Raw genomic sequence first — 17,991 nt, forward strand, 5'->3', positions numbered from 1 at the left:
TCACCTACATCGTTAGAGCGTCAAGTCAAATAATCTGATGGTCTGTGTACTGAACATCTTACAGTATGCACACCACACACTGTGTGTCTTGTTCGCTGACAGTACCTACTGTTGACAACAACACTGATCTCTTTAAGTCATTGCCCTGATGTCTCCATTCAGTACTACAGCAGATCCTTGTTATTTTGAAATCGGAAAGACCGACAACTTGGTTAATCCACTGCAAACGATAAATATGAAGAAAATAGATCTTGAAATATCTTAAGAATTATCGAATAATTACCTACTTGTATAGCACAGTCACGAAATTCATACTTTGTGTTTGACAATCTAGCATATTCTGATTATTCTCTAATCTAGTAGGTTTTTTGTTGCTGATAATCTGTATCTGCTCCGCCATGTTAAAGCTAAGCTCGCATCGGCGGCATCGGTAGATTTCCGTCATCATTGAGGAAATTCTGCTAACTGAAGTTAGTATAGCTGCGAACATTTTAAAAATCTGATGCAGCAGTAGTTCTACGCTGATATTTATCCACTTACGCTTCAAACAATACGACATATGGTTAGTAACGTCTCACTTCAAAATTATCAGCTCAACAATCCAGTGCCAGCGATTCTCTCCCGTCTCCAGAGAGTCTAATTTGTTTATTCGATCTAAAATCTCACAGGAGAAGTGATATGTCTTTAATACTCAGACTATTGCTTATTTGATTGAAATAGTTCTGGACTACATCATAAAATAGATACGATAGGTAGCACATCTTAACTCTTCGTTGCCTGTTGGTAGTCCTAAATACCACCTCTTTCAGTCCTTATTTTCCCCGAATGCACACGTATTTCCCATACCCTTTGGTGACGTAAGGTTTAAGTTCATGTTTTTCTTGAGTCAGCAAAACTTCACTGCCTTCTAGATCTCATTTGCTGTCCAAAAAGTGTAGTTGTGTAGACCTTGGAGACAGCAGACTGCCATTGGAGAGAGAGTATTTCTTATTTATGCTGTCGTTCAGTTCTATGAACTTCTTATGTTTATCAGTATAGGTATGATGAAGATTGGCTTCTGTATTCTTCTGGTGTACCTCTTTTGTTAAATCTGTAGTTTTTTATCTACGATGTAAGCAAAAAATCACGTGGTACTTTGAAGTACCGTCTGGCCATATTTCGCATACTGGTGCACAAGCGTAGCTTATTGCTTTCTTTTACGTTTTTCGTTGTATTTTACTAGTTTTGTAGATGTATTTGCGTAAAGGTCAGACTACTTTTAGTGGTCGCATGATTATAATTTTTGTAATGTTTTTCAGAGACGTGCCATTTTTCGAAAACCGAAAATAATAAGAGATGACTAAATTCTTCTCGAAGATAATTATGTTACAGATAGAGAGGATGATGAAGATTATTATACTGATGCAAGTGGCTTTAATAATTCGGCTGTTTTAGGTTCTGGTGCGATTTCTGAAAATGTTTTAGGTTTTAGAGCGATTTTTGAAAGATTTGGTAGACTGTGCAGCAGTGGTGTTCGAAATCAGTTTACCTGAAATTGTAGAGGATTCTGAAACACAAGGGTTGCTTGCATGAAAACTTCTGAAAAAGTGAAAAGATATCTGAGCGCGAAATTGACAGGAGGTAGAGACAACGATCAGTTGATACTAACACCCAAGTCTACAGTAGCCCTGATGGTAAGTAGTTTTATGGCAGTTGATGTTTGTGTAGATGTTAATTCTGGAAATAATGCTCATGTATTTCTTTCTGGACCCAATGGAGGAAACCTGGGAGTGTGTGAAACAGCTACAGATGTGATGCTGGTACTGCTTTAGTCTTAGGGGATGTAGTGTACCAGAGTAACCTCTGTGCAACTCAGAAGAACAAAATATTGAGCCTCAAGAAGAAAGAGCTGATATCTTTCATTAGAAGTAAATTTTTCATGGGCTACCATAAATTTCCCGAATGGAAACACTGTTGGTCGTCTAGTGATGACCTTGCTGTTCAATTGGTAAATAAACACAATGACTTGTGACGAGCTCGATACAGTGCTCTCGAATTTACATTGGAATGATATCTCCCTTGCATTCCACCAAATAACACTGACAAAGCTAGTAAAGTGAGTCCTATGATTTGTTTTACAGATAATCGTTCCGCAATATTGTATGACGGAACAGAAGCATTGAGTGTAGATGAGTCAATTACTTTCTTCATAGGGAGAATTCGGCGAAACACTCCAACCCACTGACGCCAGTGGAACGCAGTTAAAACTGTGGTGTGTTCCAGACCAGAAAGACTAAATTCTTGCCTTTGATATTTATCAAGGGAGAAATGCAGCTCTAGAGAGAGAATTTGAAAACTATGAATTAGGAGAAAAGGTAGCTTCAGGATTATCAAAAAAGTTTTGGAGAAAAAACAGGAGACAGTACTTTGATAACATTTTACTTCCATTGCGCTGCTTGAAAGGCTAAATCTAAAGAAAACTTCGGCTTATAGGACGATGAGGATCAATAGAAAAGGTTTCCCATCAGGCCTTTCGATTTCTAAGGAAATGAAAAGAGGTGACTTTGATTACGAGGTGTCAACCTCTGGAATTGGGGTATTTTTCTGTAAAGACAACAAAGCTGTGTATTTGGCTTGCAATTACCATGGCACTGAAGTAATATTCGTGCCCAGAAATCAAAGGTATGACACCAAAACCAACATTCAGTGCATAATTGTACTAAGGTACTACAATAATTGTTACACAGGAGCTGTGGACCATTCCGAAAAAAATGTTTTGCTGAATTCCATTTAGTAACAGTGTTACTACCTTCCTAATATTCATAAATTTGTAGCCTTTGTGTATACTATCACATTCTGTTTTGTTAGTTACAATACGTGCTGTACTGGGAATTGTAGGTCAGTGAGTCACTGGACAGCCAGTTGGTACTTTGTAAAATAATAGATAAAAATTTTGAAAATCAATCTCTGTTATTTTATTACTACTTGCTGCTGTGTTCAATAAAAAACAGAAAATATACGTGTTTTTGATAGTTCAGGACACTAAGGGTTAAGAGGCTTAACTATTGCAAGAGCAGGTTGTCTGTGCAATGTGTGTTGTTGCACTGAGTGTTACCTGATATGTCTGCTGATTACTTTCCTTTGAAAGGCTGGCACCTCACATGGTGTCTGGTGAGTTATAACAATTGCAGACTGCGCTTCGTGCATCTCATGCAAACTCATACTACCTCACTAAGTAAGTGATCGATTATTTTTCCCTCGTGAGTAATTGGCAGCTCACTAGACTTCATCACTGAAGTAAATTGCATCATTTCCAGTTTCGCGTACTACAAAACCATTGCGAAATGTCACAACTGCAATATCTACACACATGGATACTTGGAAATACAATAAAGTACAGTAAAACACTCCGAAGCCTTTCTTTTCTTATCCTTGCATTAATCTCTTCAAAGTCTACGTCCCAAAAAAATTTGCATGAATTAGGGAACTATTTATTGGATGTTCTAGTAAGACTGCATTTGATTCTCGGTTTTGTGTAATAGGAAACACGCGTATTGACGAGGCAGCAGTAAGCCTAAACTCACTCACAAATCATGTGCAGCCTTCAACTTGTCTAAAATTTCTGAGGTCAGTGAAATACGAAATTTATGCAGTGACTCGCAAACTTGTCTGAGAAAAGAACATATGCATTTTTTACAGAGCCAGTGATACAAGAGAGATTACGAAAGTACTTACTTGCTGACAGCATACTCTTTCCTGTCGGAGCATGTTGGCAATTGATGCCTCAGCAGAAAAACAATGTATAAATACGAGACAACTACCAGCAGAAAGTAGGTCATGGTGTTGCTGCTGTTCTTTGTGTGTGTGTGTGTGTGTGTGTGTGTGTGTGTGTGTGTGTGTGTGTGTGTGTCATCGAGAGATTTTGGCTACAGACATAGACGAGCATTTTCACATTAAACATGTACGTATTAAAGATATTTCTGACAATAGTTCCAATTTTATATGTATCTTCTAATACCAGAGTATTTTGGAAATTTTGTTCTTAATCTTGCAGGTAAAAACATAACCTGCAGGAGGATGTATATTAACCCACGAGCACGTTATTGATGGTTCTATCTTGTCTGAGAAAAACGAACAAAATTATAATAATTTCAGCTACTTCTGACAAATATTATGTGATATTGCAAGCTCTGAAGTCAGATGCGTCTTTGAAAGCATTAAATTCTTCCATTCACTTATTGTTAAAAGCTAATGTGGGCTGTAAAACGCTGGTATTTTCACTAAAGTTGCTTTGCCAAAATGTTTTCAACATTCAGAAACTAATTCTCTAACAAAATAGCTCAGCTGAAGGACTATGGAATCAAAATTGCTAATGGAAAGGCCGAAGCTGCTGTAGATTCTAATGCTGTATATTTCTTTTTCGAGTGAGTCAAATTAAAAATATACGTAAATTACTTCTTGCAGATTATAAGAAATTTAGAGAAGGCTGTCATAATTTGAATGCAATTGAGTGCTAACTGTTTCCCGAATAATTATCGCCATATTTATGCAATATATTACACACAGCTTTCACAGGTACCTTTAGTCTCTCAGACCAGTGATTCCGTCTCTTAATATCAATGCTGTTATGAGCTTTACAACATGAATGTGAGATTTCCGATTGATGGTCTACCTCCTATCAAACTGAATTGTACAGCCTGTAATACAGATATTCTGATGAAAATAAAAGAGCACCGTTAATTATTAGGAGTTTAGTCATTTTTATACTTACCATTTCATTCTTCTGTAACATACCACAAAGCCAGAAATAAGATTTTCTGATCGTTACGCAGTACAGTATTCTACATAAACAGAGAGCTGTGAAATATACTTGTTCCACACTTTTGAACATAAAATTCCTGTGTGTGTGTGTGTGTGTGTGTGTGTGTGTGTGTGTGTGTGCATGTTTTTCAATTTACCACCCACCACCATCTTTCATTATTTTATTTTCCTACCCATTTAACAAATACCACACATTCATCTCTTCATTTTCCTACCCATTTAACAAATACCACACATTGATCTCTTCATGATGTCTTAATCAATGGCGTGTGGCTCGTGATGTCATCAGTATGACTTCATCGAAAAAGGGATGTGGCTTGTGACGCCATCAAAAGTCAATGACCTCATCTCAAGATCAAAGACCTATGTCACGTGACTTCACAAATGTAAACAAAATACACTATAGTTCTCATAGCCCTACTAACAGTTACTGTGGACAATAGCTTCTGGTAGCACAAACACAGGAGTGCAACGCCAGCTGCTTAACATGCCTCCTGAGGAAGATTAGGACTTGCAGTCAAATAGCATGGAAGCCACCTCGCGTCAACGCTTCTGTACTGTTGAACACAGAATATGAAAACTGCCAGCTGACTCACCTGGAACATCATCTTCATTTTCCCAGATGTAAATGTGGGCGTCAGCTTCACTCGTAGCCTCCGCCATTTGTCCCCTCGTAACACGAAAAGATGGTGGTTCAGGGGCTCATTTTCATTTATTGGCACTGCTCTGTCTTGGAAGGTCCAGAAATCTTTGACGAGGATGCTGCGGATCAAATCTGGGTCCATTAGCACCAGGCCTGGTCGGTGGAAGAAGTACGTTCCGACGAAACGATTGCCTGGAGAAAAAAAAACACATGGATACTGTGCAAATCACATTTAAGTGCCTGGCAGAGGGTTCATCGAACCACCTTCACAATTCTCTATTCTTCCAATCTCGTATAGCGCGAGGAAAGAATGAACACCTATATCTTTCCGTACGAGCTCTGTTTTCTCTTATTTTATCGTGGTGATCGTTCCTCCGTATGTAGGTCGGTGTCAACAAAATATTTTCACATTCGGAGGAGAAAGTTGGTGATTGGAATTTCGTGAGAAGATTCCGTCGTAACGAAAAACGCATTTCTTTTAATGATGTCCAGCCCAAATCTTGCATCATTTCTGTGACACTCTCTCCCATATTTCGCGATAATACAAAACGTGCTGCCTTTTTTTGAACTTTTTCGATGTACTCCGTCCAGTCCTATCTGGTAAGAGTCCCACACAGAGCAGCAGTATTCTAAAAGAGGACGGACAAGCGTAGTGTAGGCAGTCTCCTTAGTAGGTCTCTTACATTTTCTAAGTGTCCTGCCAATAAAACGCAGTCTCTGATTAGCCTTCCTCACAACATTTTCTATGTGTTCCTTCCAATTTAAGTTGTTCGTAATTGTAATACCTAGGTATTTAGTTGAATTTACGTTTTTTAGATTAGACCGATTTATCGTGTAACCGAAGTTTAACTTCAACACCATGTAGTGCCCGCAGTTGGCCTTTGTGACCCCGGTTCCTATGTGTTACTGATCCTTGTTGTAAACCCAATGTGCCACGTCAGCTTGTAAACATTTACTGAATCGTCCTTTGTAACACTCCCTTGTCGCACCCCCCGCCACACACACACACAAATATCCTTGCTTCTATTACAAAAGTGACGATAATTTGATGCCTCAGGATAAAGTCTATCAACCATTCTCTTCCTTTAGACAAGCTGTGTTGAATGTTGGATGTCTATGACTCTGGTGTGTGCATACACAAACTCTAATGAGTCTGAGATAATTATTATAGCAAGTATTAGCGAGCGGGCAGTTGTCGAGGGGAGTCGGAAGTGTTCGGACCCAGGGTGCAGTGGAGTGAAGCTGCGAGGTCGCAGCCTGCCGTGATCGTTCTAGTAGCTCCGGAGGAGAGTTTGGTATTAATCGAAGGTTTTTTTTTATTTTTGGTAATCTGCCTTTCCGCTGCTCGCAGTTGTTGTTTGCTTGCACACTGGAGGGATTTTGTCAGATTTATGCATGCATACACTGAAATTAATATTCGTATATTTGCTGTGGGCAGAAATGTATTTAGTATTGTGCAGTAATTAAAAGACTTTGAAATGTTTGTCAGCATTTAAATCATGAATTATCTGAGTATAGGAAAATTAAAAGTTTTTATTGGTTTCTTTCATTTTTCTTCACATCGCTTAACGTTAGTTGACCAAACCCCTCCTGATCATTCAGTTTCCGTGTATAAAAGTATGGTAGTATTTATTGAAATTAGTCATGCATGGCACCCTGCATGGCTCGCAGTATTGCTATTTGAAATACTTTTTCATGTTTCTGATGACACAGTTGCCGCGGCAGGGCGAGGTAAGTTGTCTGTTGCATGTAAAAGCTCTGCAGAACTGTTGTTAGGAGACGTTGCAGGACATTTTAAAAACTCGCAGTCATATGGTTAAGTATTGATTTGTTTATAATTCGTGAGATGAGTAGTTATTATTCTGATCAATTTTCTGTTTTATCTGTTCTCTATCAGAATGGTATCGTTGACAAAGACGGAACGTCGTACAAACAACTCCGTACATCTTTTAAAATAATTACGTACGCGTTTCAGTGTCGCAAACCTGTTTTCTCCCTAATTTGATTCATAATCATTTATTATATGATCCACTCATCTCATTTTCATCATTGTTCTTAGCTCTTGGATCACCAATTAACATATTGGGTGCAGCCATGTAAAAATTCAGACACTTTCCTTTGCGACGAATGAAGCAAAGAAAATGCAAGTATTACAGTCGGTTCACTAGCCAGTTATCTCACACCATAGCCAAGCTGGGCAACCTGAACTGCGAAATCACGAATGCAGCATAGAGATTGAACAGCTACGACTAAGATGGTCCAATTTCACCACATCCAGGCCGCAGCAGTGTTATGACTTGGGGCGCAGAAACTACACTCCTGGAAATGGAAAAAAGAACACATTGACACCGGTGCGTCAGACCCACCATACTTGCTCCGGACACTGCGAGAGGGCTGTACAAGCAATGATCACACGCACGGCACAGCGGACACACCAGGAACCGCGGTGTTGGCCGTCGAATGGCGCTAGCTGCGCAGCATTTGTGCACCGCCGCCGTCAGTGTCAGCCAGTTTGCCGTGGCATACGGAGCTCCATCGCAGTCTTTAACACCGGTTGCATGCCGCGACAGCGTGGACGTGAACCGTATGTGCAGTTGACGGACTTTGAGCGAGGGCGTATAGTGGGCATGCGGGAGGCCGGGTGGACGTACCGCCGAATTGCTCAACACGTGGGGCGTGAGGTCTCCACAGTACATCGATGTTGTCGCCAGTGGTCGGCGGAAGGTGCACGTGCCCGTCGACCTGGGACCGGACCGCAGCGACGCACGGATGCACGCCAAGACCGTAGGATCCTACGCAGTGCCGTAGGGGACCGCACCGCCACTTCCCAGCAAATTAGGGACACTGTTGCTCCTGGGGTATCGGCGAGGACCATTCGCAACCGTCTCCATGAAGCTGGGCTACGGTCCCGCACACCGTTAGGCCGTCTTCCGCTCACGCCCCAACATCGTGCAGCCCGCCTCCAGTGGTGTCGCGACAGGCGTGAATGGAGGGACGAATGGAGACGTGTCGTCTTCAGCGATGAGAGTCGCTTCTGCCTTGGTGCCAATGATGGTCGTATGCGTGTTTGGCGTCGTGCAGGTGAGCGCCACAATCAGGATTGCATACGACCGAGGCACACAGGGCCAACACCCGGCATCATGGTGTGGGGAGCGATCTCCTACACTGGCCGTACACCACTGGTGATCGTCGAGGGGACACTGAATAGTGCACGGTACATCCAAACCGTCATCGAACCCATCGTTCTACCATTCCTAGACTGGCAATGGAACTTGCTGTTCCAGCAGGACAATACACGTCCGCATGTATCCCGTGCCACCCAACGTGCTCTAGAAGGTGTAAGTCAACTACCCTGGCCAGCAAGATCTCCGGATCTGTCCCCCATTGAGCATGTTTGGGACTGGATGAAGCGTCGTCTCACGCGGTCTGCACGTCCAGCACGAACGCTGGTCCAACTGAGGCGCCAGGTGGAAATGGCATGGCAAGCCGTTCCACAGGACTACATCCAGCATCTCTACGATCGTCTCCATGGGAGAATAGCAGCCTGCATTGCTGCGAAAGGTGGATATACGCTGTACTAGTGCCGACATTGTGCATGCTCTGTTGCCTGTGTCTATGTGCCTGTGGTTCTGTCAGTGTGATCATGTGATGTATCTGACCCCAGGAATGTGTCAATAAAGTTTCCCCTTCCTGGGACAATGAATTCACGGTGTTCTTATTTCAATTTCCAGGAGTGTAGTATGGCGGCACAACAAGAACAAGCTACTCTCGTATAAATATTGCTCGTTTTTCAGTGGAGGTATTTTAGTGTGCAGCCGAGCAGCCTGGAGGGGGGACCTATGTCGGACTCCCATCTGCCTCTCTTGCTGTCTACGCACTTCTATGGAACAGGTAGTTCCACCCTGGGGCCTTGGACGCAGCACCACCACCCGTGCTCAGTCTGGTGTGGAGGAATTAGACGCCTTCTAAAAGTAGGGAATCTGGTGTGGTACCTTAAGGGCTCACATATGCAGCCACTTTAGTCATCATGGGCGTCATACTCCAGCTTCTGCCGCCTTCCACTCTGGTGGTCTCTGTTCCTTTGCAAGGCGTGCAGTCGCTCATCCACCATCACCTGTGCAGGCAAATTCCCCGCTGCCTACCTCTGCTGTCGGGAGCTGACACTTCTGCTCAGGGTCACCAGCATGATCAAACCCACTATGGCAGTCTTTGGTCGGGGCTACTGTGGCATTTCTGGCGTTAGTGCCATAAGATGTCATCCCAAGCTTCACTTCATAGTATGGGTGAAACTGCATTAGCTGAGGTATAAGGGAGTCCAAATCTGGGAACAAGGGAAGCCATGAACACCTTACCCTTCAGGGTAAGGAAAAATTATAGTGTAGCTATGATTAAAAAGCTGGTATTATGTAGTTTTTTAACTGGGTCGTAACTGAAACTTTCTTGTGGATACTTACATGTCACCATTTACCTCCAGAAAAGTTAAAAACGCCCCACGCTCACAGGTTACCTGTCCCACCCTCCACAAACTGTTGTATGGATGATCTTGGTGAGGAATACACGGTGAAAAATAGTGTTCACAACTCACAGTATTGTCTGAGTCAACAAAACTGAGTTCGTTCATTGTTTCTTTAACATTGTGTCAGCTTAGTAATCGTTTATTATGGAATCAAAGTGCCACGGTGTGACAGCTCAAAGCAAAGAATAGCAGTATCTCATGCTAAGTAATGCGTAAACCTCTAGTAAAAATGAAAACAAATCAAAGTTCATTCAGCGTAAGTTTTAAATTAATGTTCCACACAACGCAGTTTTGTGACTAAAGTCAGCAGAGCTGTTCCAAGCATCATCAGCTGCATAGTGCATTATCTGAAGATGGCCTACTACTAGAGACCAAAACCGGTGACATTTTAATACAGCGCTTCCCAACCTTTTCAGCTGGCGGACCCCTTCTACAGTCGAAAATACATGGCGGACCCCTAGTCAGTCAAGAGCATAGTAACTTTAAATTTCAGAGCGAAACCCATGGGAACTGAATTGAAAGCTTCTTAATGCAAGTGCCATGTTTCCAATGCACCCCCCCCCCCCCCCCTAAGTATCAATAGTCTTGTTCTTCCTTTGGTCGTCCTCCCTCCTCATTCATTTCAACTGGAAACTTCCCTCGTTGTGAAGACGATGGAGAAACCGCACCCTTCTTCAATGATCCCGACTTCAGCTACGGATCCGTGTTAGAAGTAATAAACTGGTCAAAAATCGACTTATGAAATAGGTAGTGCACTGACAAAGCAAGTTTAACATTCAACGATGCCTGGGGCCGCATACGTGCCAGCGAGCGCTGTGATTGGTCGACAAAGCTCGCTCCGAGCATGCGTAAAAGGTTTCAGCGCATCTAGCGTCGTGAGCCGGGGCACAAACGACCGTCTATCAGAGAAGCCGCATTATCTGGCACTAAATTGTGTATGCGTTCTCACTTAGGAACCACAAAGGCTGCTTGGGAATACGACCTGAAGTAAAAGTACACGTTTTTCACACGAAAAAAAGTTATGAATTTGATTTGCACATCTTTTTTCAATAAATTTACTCATGATTTTACACGATTTGGTGGAAGGTGGCCGCGGACCGCCTAGAAAGAGCCGGCGGACCACAAGTTGGGAAGCCCTGTTTTAACACACGAATGTGCAATCCAGAGTATTTTTTTTAACTAAATTTACTTTACTGATATCTAGCTGATCCAAACAATGCCATCTAAAATAATGTATAAATTTTGATTTAGATAAAATGGTTTTAAGAGTTTTTTTCCCAAAATAGTACTTGCTTTCCGGATATGCCTCGCATTTTATTAATTATTTACCTATAGATCCACATTTTTATCTGGAGAATGCATATTATTTTTAATATTTTTTAATATTTTTTATTATTATTTATTATTATTATTATTATTTATAATATTTTTAAGTATATAATGCTTACTAAAAATCTACAATTACATTCCAATAGTATTCAATAAGACCTATCTGTACACATTTAGTTTGTGAAAATCGCACAAGGCGTTGACGAGATACTAATTTTCAGAGTTCAGTACAGTTACAAACGCTCTGAAATTCAATAACTTAAGAACTCTTTTCAGGTCGAAAACACGTTTTCACCTACATACTCGTTTTCCTCTTTATAACTATGTTATTAAGTTTCTATAACTTGCTAGTTCAGTTTTCATTGAAATTTGTTTTATTAATATTTATGCTGGTCACTGAGGTCAGCCATGGCGGTTGCCATCTCCACGTTCTCCGCCAATGGCAGGAGCGCCTGGGTTCTTCCGACCATGTGCCAGAGCATAGGCTTAGCTGCCCTCTCTTCTGTGGACGTGGTGTTTTTAGTGCTCACAGTGTCTGCCAGTCACTGAGACCCAAAGGTGCCACCGTCTACAGATAACAACTCAACACTGGAGTGGGGACCGCTCTGATCTCGGCCCACGTAGCCTCCATACCTCTGCAGCTGCAGACCATAATCAAACACTATACGGAAAACTTTTCAAAACTTTTCAGAAATATTGTAGTATAATATGAAGGGCTACTGGCATCTTTATAGGATACTAGGCGGATCTGCAAGCCAATGAATACCGTGAATACAAAGCTGCACTCGAAACAATGGTCACAAGCAGTTGTTTATAAAATGTCATAGCACTAACCTGTAGGACTCAAGGACTTAGCCACATATTAATGTATTAAAATTCAAGACTTGTTTCAACTTTGCAACCATCAACGCATCCAATGAGTACAGCAGTGATGTATTTGAGTACAAGCATAGTCAATACAGAACACTTTATTAACATAAAACGTGTGGTGGCTATATGCCATTGTGTCATTGAATCTAATGAAGGCTGCAAAGCCAAAAATCAGCCGTAAAGTTTTTTCAACTAACACATGACCTAGATATCGATTTCTAAAATGCAATCCATTACAAAGGTCACATGCTTCGTCTCTCCAGTGGCCTCATTCCATGAAATGCTGAAGCACTATCAACTTTATACGAGTACAACCGTTATCATAGTGAAGTGAAGCAGAAATAGCTTCTCAAACATCCGTCGTAGTTGCAACACCTGGAAGAAGTGTTACCGTTTACCCCTCCTCCACCTCTCCTAACCTAAAATACTGCTTGGGGTTAAGAAATTTTCGTCCGTCAAGTGGACTGGATGTGATATAAATGACTGTTATAGAGAGGTTTCTGAAATAAGAAGAGTCGCACTCTTGTTGGATAAAATGCATACATCTCAGTTGATACTATGTTGCAGAGCATTTCCAGTAAAGACGAATGACGAATACCTATTCCGTGGTGGGGTTTAACTGAAAGGAAATACATTACCTCAATGACTTATCATGGAGATCACAATGGATTTAAGAAATGCTTTCATTTCATCTTACCTTTGAATTGCCGGTATATGTCAGACGAGCCCATTGCGAACGACAGCTTGCCCAAAATAATATCTTTGGCAGTGCCGAAAGGGAACTGCGGTTCCTGGTAAGGTGCGCCCCTCTTCTTCCAGTACTTGTACGAGTGGGAGAACCACACATACACTGCCACCACCACCAGCGACACGCCTACCAACAGCTCGGTGAGCCACGACTCAGCGTAGAAGGCCATGCTGAAAACTCTGAAACAGAACCAGAAGTAGCTGACTTGAGTTTTCTTACTTGTCTGTCTAATCGCACCGCTCTTTCTTTTTCTATGAAGCAAAACAATTAGTCGCTGTCGAACAACAGACGTATGCCTCATGAGCGTGTGTAGTAAAGAAATGGGATTGGTGTTCGTAGCCATTAAGGCCACTGCTCCCATGTGTGAAAGAAGCTTTTACCGCAGTTGTAAAGGAAACAATCGTCATCATCAACATCTTTCTACCAGAATGAGATTTTCACTCTGCAGCGAAGTGTTCGCTGATATGAAACTTCCTGGCAGATTAAAACTGTGTGCCGACCGAGACTCGAACTCGGGACCTTTGCCTTTCGCGGGCAAGTGCTCTACCACCTGAGCTACACAAGCACGACTCACGACCCGTCCTCACAGCTTTAATTCCGCCAGTACCTCGTCTCTTACCTTCCAAAGGTCCCGAGTTCGAGTCTCGGTCTGGCACACAGTTTTAATCTGCCAGGAAGTTTCATATCAGCGCACACTCCGCTGCAGAGTGAAAATCACATTCTGGAATCTTTCTACCAAATAGCACGTTATCTTTTCATGTCCCCCTGCCCCTGCTGATGATGATGATGAGCGTTTGGCATCATTGGCCGGGAGGCCCCTCGCGGGGCAGGTCCGGCCGCCATATCGCAGGTCTTATTACAGTCGGCGCCACATTGGGCGACCTGCACGCCGGATGGGGATGAAATGATGATGAACACAACACAACACCCAGTCCCTGAGCGGAGAAAATCTCCGACCCAGCCGGGAATCGAACCCGGGCCCAGAGGACGGCAATCCGTCACGCTGACCACTCAGCTACTGGGGCGGACCCTGCCCCTGCTAACTTGGTAGAAAAATAAGCTCACTGGACGAACTACGTGTCACCCCCTTAAATGAACACACTGGTCTCTTCGGATCGCTGTAGGCGGTCTACAACTGGCACCAGATGATCATACGACCCGTCATCAGTGACAGAAATCATGGCAGTGAAGTGGCGTACATGTCTGTCAGTGTATGGAATCAGCGCAGTAAGACAGGCCAAGTGGACACATGGTAGAATGGCAGAAATGTGATATAGTGTCTGGAGCCTTCCTGACACGGACCAGAGATAAGTGCTACACTCTGTGAGTGACAATCGTTTCTAACACAACTGGGATTGCTCCTGTCATTGAAGGTAGGTGCATCACAATCAGCTTCCATGCGAAGATTGCGAAGAAACTGGAGTCTTGAACAGTTGGAGTCAGGTACCTCGCAAAAGGCCATTGTTCACGGCGGGAGATAAAGCCACTTGAAGTCAACGAGTCGATCAGCACATAAATTGGGCGGTAGCTAGCAGGAGACGTGTAGTTTGGTCTGACGAGTCGGGCTTTTACCCATTATCAAGTGATGCAAAGCTACGAGTGCCTCAATGGCCCAACGAGGCTTATAACACCAAGTATGTGGAGAGTGTATTTCAGGCCAGAGTTTGTTCTGTCATCTTTTGGGCTTGGCAAAACTCATTCAAGTTACGATGAACACGAAATGGGATGTTTACTTCAACGTCCTCATGGACCAAATGTTACCCTTTCTTCTACACTGAGGAGACAAAAGTCATGTAATACCTCCTAATATCATGTCGGACCTCCTTTTGCCCGGCGCAGTGTAGCAACTCGACATGGCGTCGTAGGAACTCCCTTGCATATACACTCCTGGAAATGGAAAAAAGAACACATTGACACCGGTGTGTCAGACCCACCACACTTGCTCGGGACACTGCGAGAGGGCTGTACAAGCAATGATCACACGCACGGCACAGCGGACACACCAGGAACCGCGGTGTTGGCCGTCGAATGGCGCTAGCTGCGCAGCATTTGTGCACCGCCGCCGTCAGTGTCAGCCAGTTTGCCGTGGCATACGGAGCTCCATCGCAGTCTTTAACACTGGTAGCATGCCGCGACAGCGTGGACGTGAACCGTATGTGCAGTTGACGGACTTTGAGCGAGGGCGTATAGTGGGCATGCAGGAGGCCGGGTGGACGTACCGCCGAATTGTTCAACACGTGGGGCGTGAGGTCTCCACAGTACATCGATGTTGTCGCCAGTGGTCGGCGGAAGGTGCACGTGCCCGTCGACCTGGGACCGGACCGCAGCGACGCACGGATGCACGCCAAGACCGTAGGATCCTACGCAGTGCCGTAGGGGACCGCACCGCCACTTCCCAGCAAATTAGGGACACTGTTGCTCCTGGGGTATCGGCGAGGACCATTCGCAACCGTCTCCATGAAGCTGGGCTACGGTCCCGCACACCGTTAGGCCGTCTTCCGCTCACGCCCCAACATCGTGCAGCCCGCCTCCAGTGGTGTCGCGACAGGCGTGAATGGAGGGACGAATGGAGACGTGTCGTCTTCAGCGATGAGAGTCGCTTCTGCCTTGGTGCCAATGATGGTCGTATGCGTGTTTGGCGCCGTGCAGGTGAGCGCCACAATCAGGACTGCATACGACCGAGGCACACAGGGCCAACACCCGGCATCATGGTGTGGGGAGCGATCTCCTACACTGGCCGTACACCACTGGTGATCGTCGAGGGGACACTGAATAGTGCACGGTACATCCAAACCGTCATCGAACCCATCGTTCTACCATTCCTAGACCGGCAAGGGAACTTGCTGTTCCAACAGGACAATGCACGTCCGCATGTATCCCGTGCCACCCAACGTGCTCTAGAAGGTGTAAGTCAACTACCCTGGCCAGCAAGATCTCCGGATCTGTCCCCCATTGAGCATGTTTGGGACTGGATGAAGCGTCGTCTCACGCGGTCTGCACGTCCAGCACGAACGCTGGTCCAGCTGAGGCGCCAGGTGGAAATGGCATGGCAAGCCGTTCCACAGGACTACATCCACCATCTCTACGATCGTCTCCATGGGAGAATAGCAGCCTGCATTGCTGCGAAAGGTGGATATACACTGTACTAGTGCCGACATTGTGCATGCTCTGTTGCCTGTGTCTATGTGCCTGTGGTTCTGTCAGTGTGATCATGTGATGTATCTGACCCCAGGAATGTGTCAATAAAGTTTCCCCTTCCTGGGACAATGAATTCACGGTGTTCTTATTTCAATTTCCAGGAGTGTACATTGAGCCATGCTGCCTCTACAGCCGACCGTAACAGCGGCAGTGTTGCCGGTGCAGGCGCTGACCTCTCGATTATGCTGCATAAATGTTCTGTCTATCTAAGTGGCTATCTAAGTGGCCAAATCATTCGCTCGAACTGTCCAAAATGTTCTTCAAACTAATCTTGAACTTCTGTGGAGCAGTGACATGGCGCATTGTCATCCACAAAACTTCCATCGTTGTTTGGGAACATGAAGTCTATGATCTGCTGCAAATGGTCTCCAAGTAGCCGATCAGAACTATTTCCGTCAATGAACAGTTCAGTTGGACCAGAGGACCCACTCAATTCCATGTAATAAACACAGCCCACACCATTACGCAGACACCACCAGCTTGCGTTGTGTCTTGTTGACAACCTGGATTCATGGCTCAGCCTCACTCTCGGACCCTAGCATCAGCTCTTATCAATTGGAATCAGGACACATCTGAGCAGGTCACTGTCTTCGAGAAGGGTCAACCGATACGGTCACGAGCCCACGAGATGTCGTATCGGTAGCGAAGGCACTCGTGTCCTTCGTCTACTACCATAGCCCATCAACGCCGAATTTCGCCGCCCTGTCCTAAAGTATACGTTGGTCGTACGTCCCAGATTGAATAGTGTCGTTATTTCACGCAGTCTTGCTTGTTTGTTAGCACTGGCAACTCTACGCAAAACGCCGCTGTGCTCGGTCGTTAAGTAACGGCCGTCTGCCACTTCGCTGTCCGTGGTGAATTCCCTAACGATTACCCAAATGGAATCTCCCATGCTAGCTTCAACTGTCATTCCACGTTCAAAATGGTTCAAATGGCTCTGGGCACTATCGGACTTAACTTCTAAGGTCATCAGTCCCCTAGAACTTAGAACGACTTAAACCTAACTAACCTAAGGACATCGCACACATCCATGCCCGAGGCAGGATTCGAACCTGCGACCGTAGCGGTCGCGCGGTTCCAGACCGTAGCGCCTAGAACCGCTCGGCCACCCCGGCTGGCTTCCGCGTTCAGCGTATATTAATTTCCGTCGTGCAACCCTTATCATGCCGGAAACCTTTTTACACGAATCGCCTGAATACAAATGACAGCTCCGCCAATTCACTGGCCTTTTGTACTTTGTGTGCGCAATACTACTGCCATCTGTATATTTGCATATCGCTATCCTATGACTGTTGTTACCTCAGTATATATCTTCTCCATGAGTATGCTGTGTATATTACCATCTTCCAAGATGACAACAGACCTGTTTACAGGACCGCACGTATATATTCCTAGCTTGATGAATACTCATGCACTCTGTTAGGCGTTAATGGCCCGCTAAAGCACCCCAACTTAATCCCGCAGGAAATGCCTCTGACTTTTTTGGATAGTGAGTGCAACGTTGCAATCAGCATCCCCTTAATTTGGTACCTCTATCAGATTTCACTAGGAAGGCGTCAGTTTAGCTGTGTATGGCATATCTAAAGAAAGGTATGGACACTCCTACTCGCCGAATGGGGGCCATTGCCAAGGGTAGAAGCGTTAAATCCACATCTTCTTCTATACTGCGCAAGCCACTTCACGATATGTGGCGGAGGGTATTTTGTGTGCCATTATCATTTACCCTTTACCTGTTCCAGTCGCGAATGGCTCATGGGAAGCGTTTGTATGAGCTCTAAACTCTGTAATCTTATCATCATGGTCCTTCATAGAGATATATGCAGGAGGACTTAGTGTAATTGTTGGCTCTTCCAGGAACTTACATTCTTGGAACTTTAACAGGAGACC

The 17,991-nt window shown here is 44.3% G+C and overlaps 1 protein-coding gene across 1 annotated transcript in view; it reads right to left on the reverse strand.

Annotated features, from left to right (window-relative positions):
* LOC124616067 (probable cytochrome P450 6a14) overlaps positions 1-17,991 on the reverse strand; it is a 57,891-nt gene that overhangs the window by 35,582 nt on the left and 4,318 nt on the right. The window contains exons 2-3 of the mRNA XM_047144302.1: positions 12,856-13,085; positions 5,397-5,635 (exon numbers count right to left, since the gene is read on the reverse strand). Of these exons, the coding sequence (XP_047000258.1) occupies positions 5,397-5,635; positions 12,856-13,075 (459 nt within the window). The 5' untranslated portion in view covers positions 13,076-13,085. The remainder of the gene's footprint in view (positions 1-5,396; positions 5,636-12,855; positions 13,086-17,991) is intronic.

The sequence above is a fragment of the Schistocerca americana genome, chromosome 5, assembly GCF_021461395.2.
Source record: "Schistocerca americana isolate TAMUIC-IGC-003095 chromosome 5, iqSchAmer2.1, whole genome shotgun sequence".
Lineage (NCBI taxonomy): Eukaryota > Metazoa > Arthropoda > Insecta > Orthoptera > Acrididae > Schistocerca > Schistocerca americana.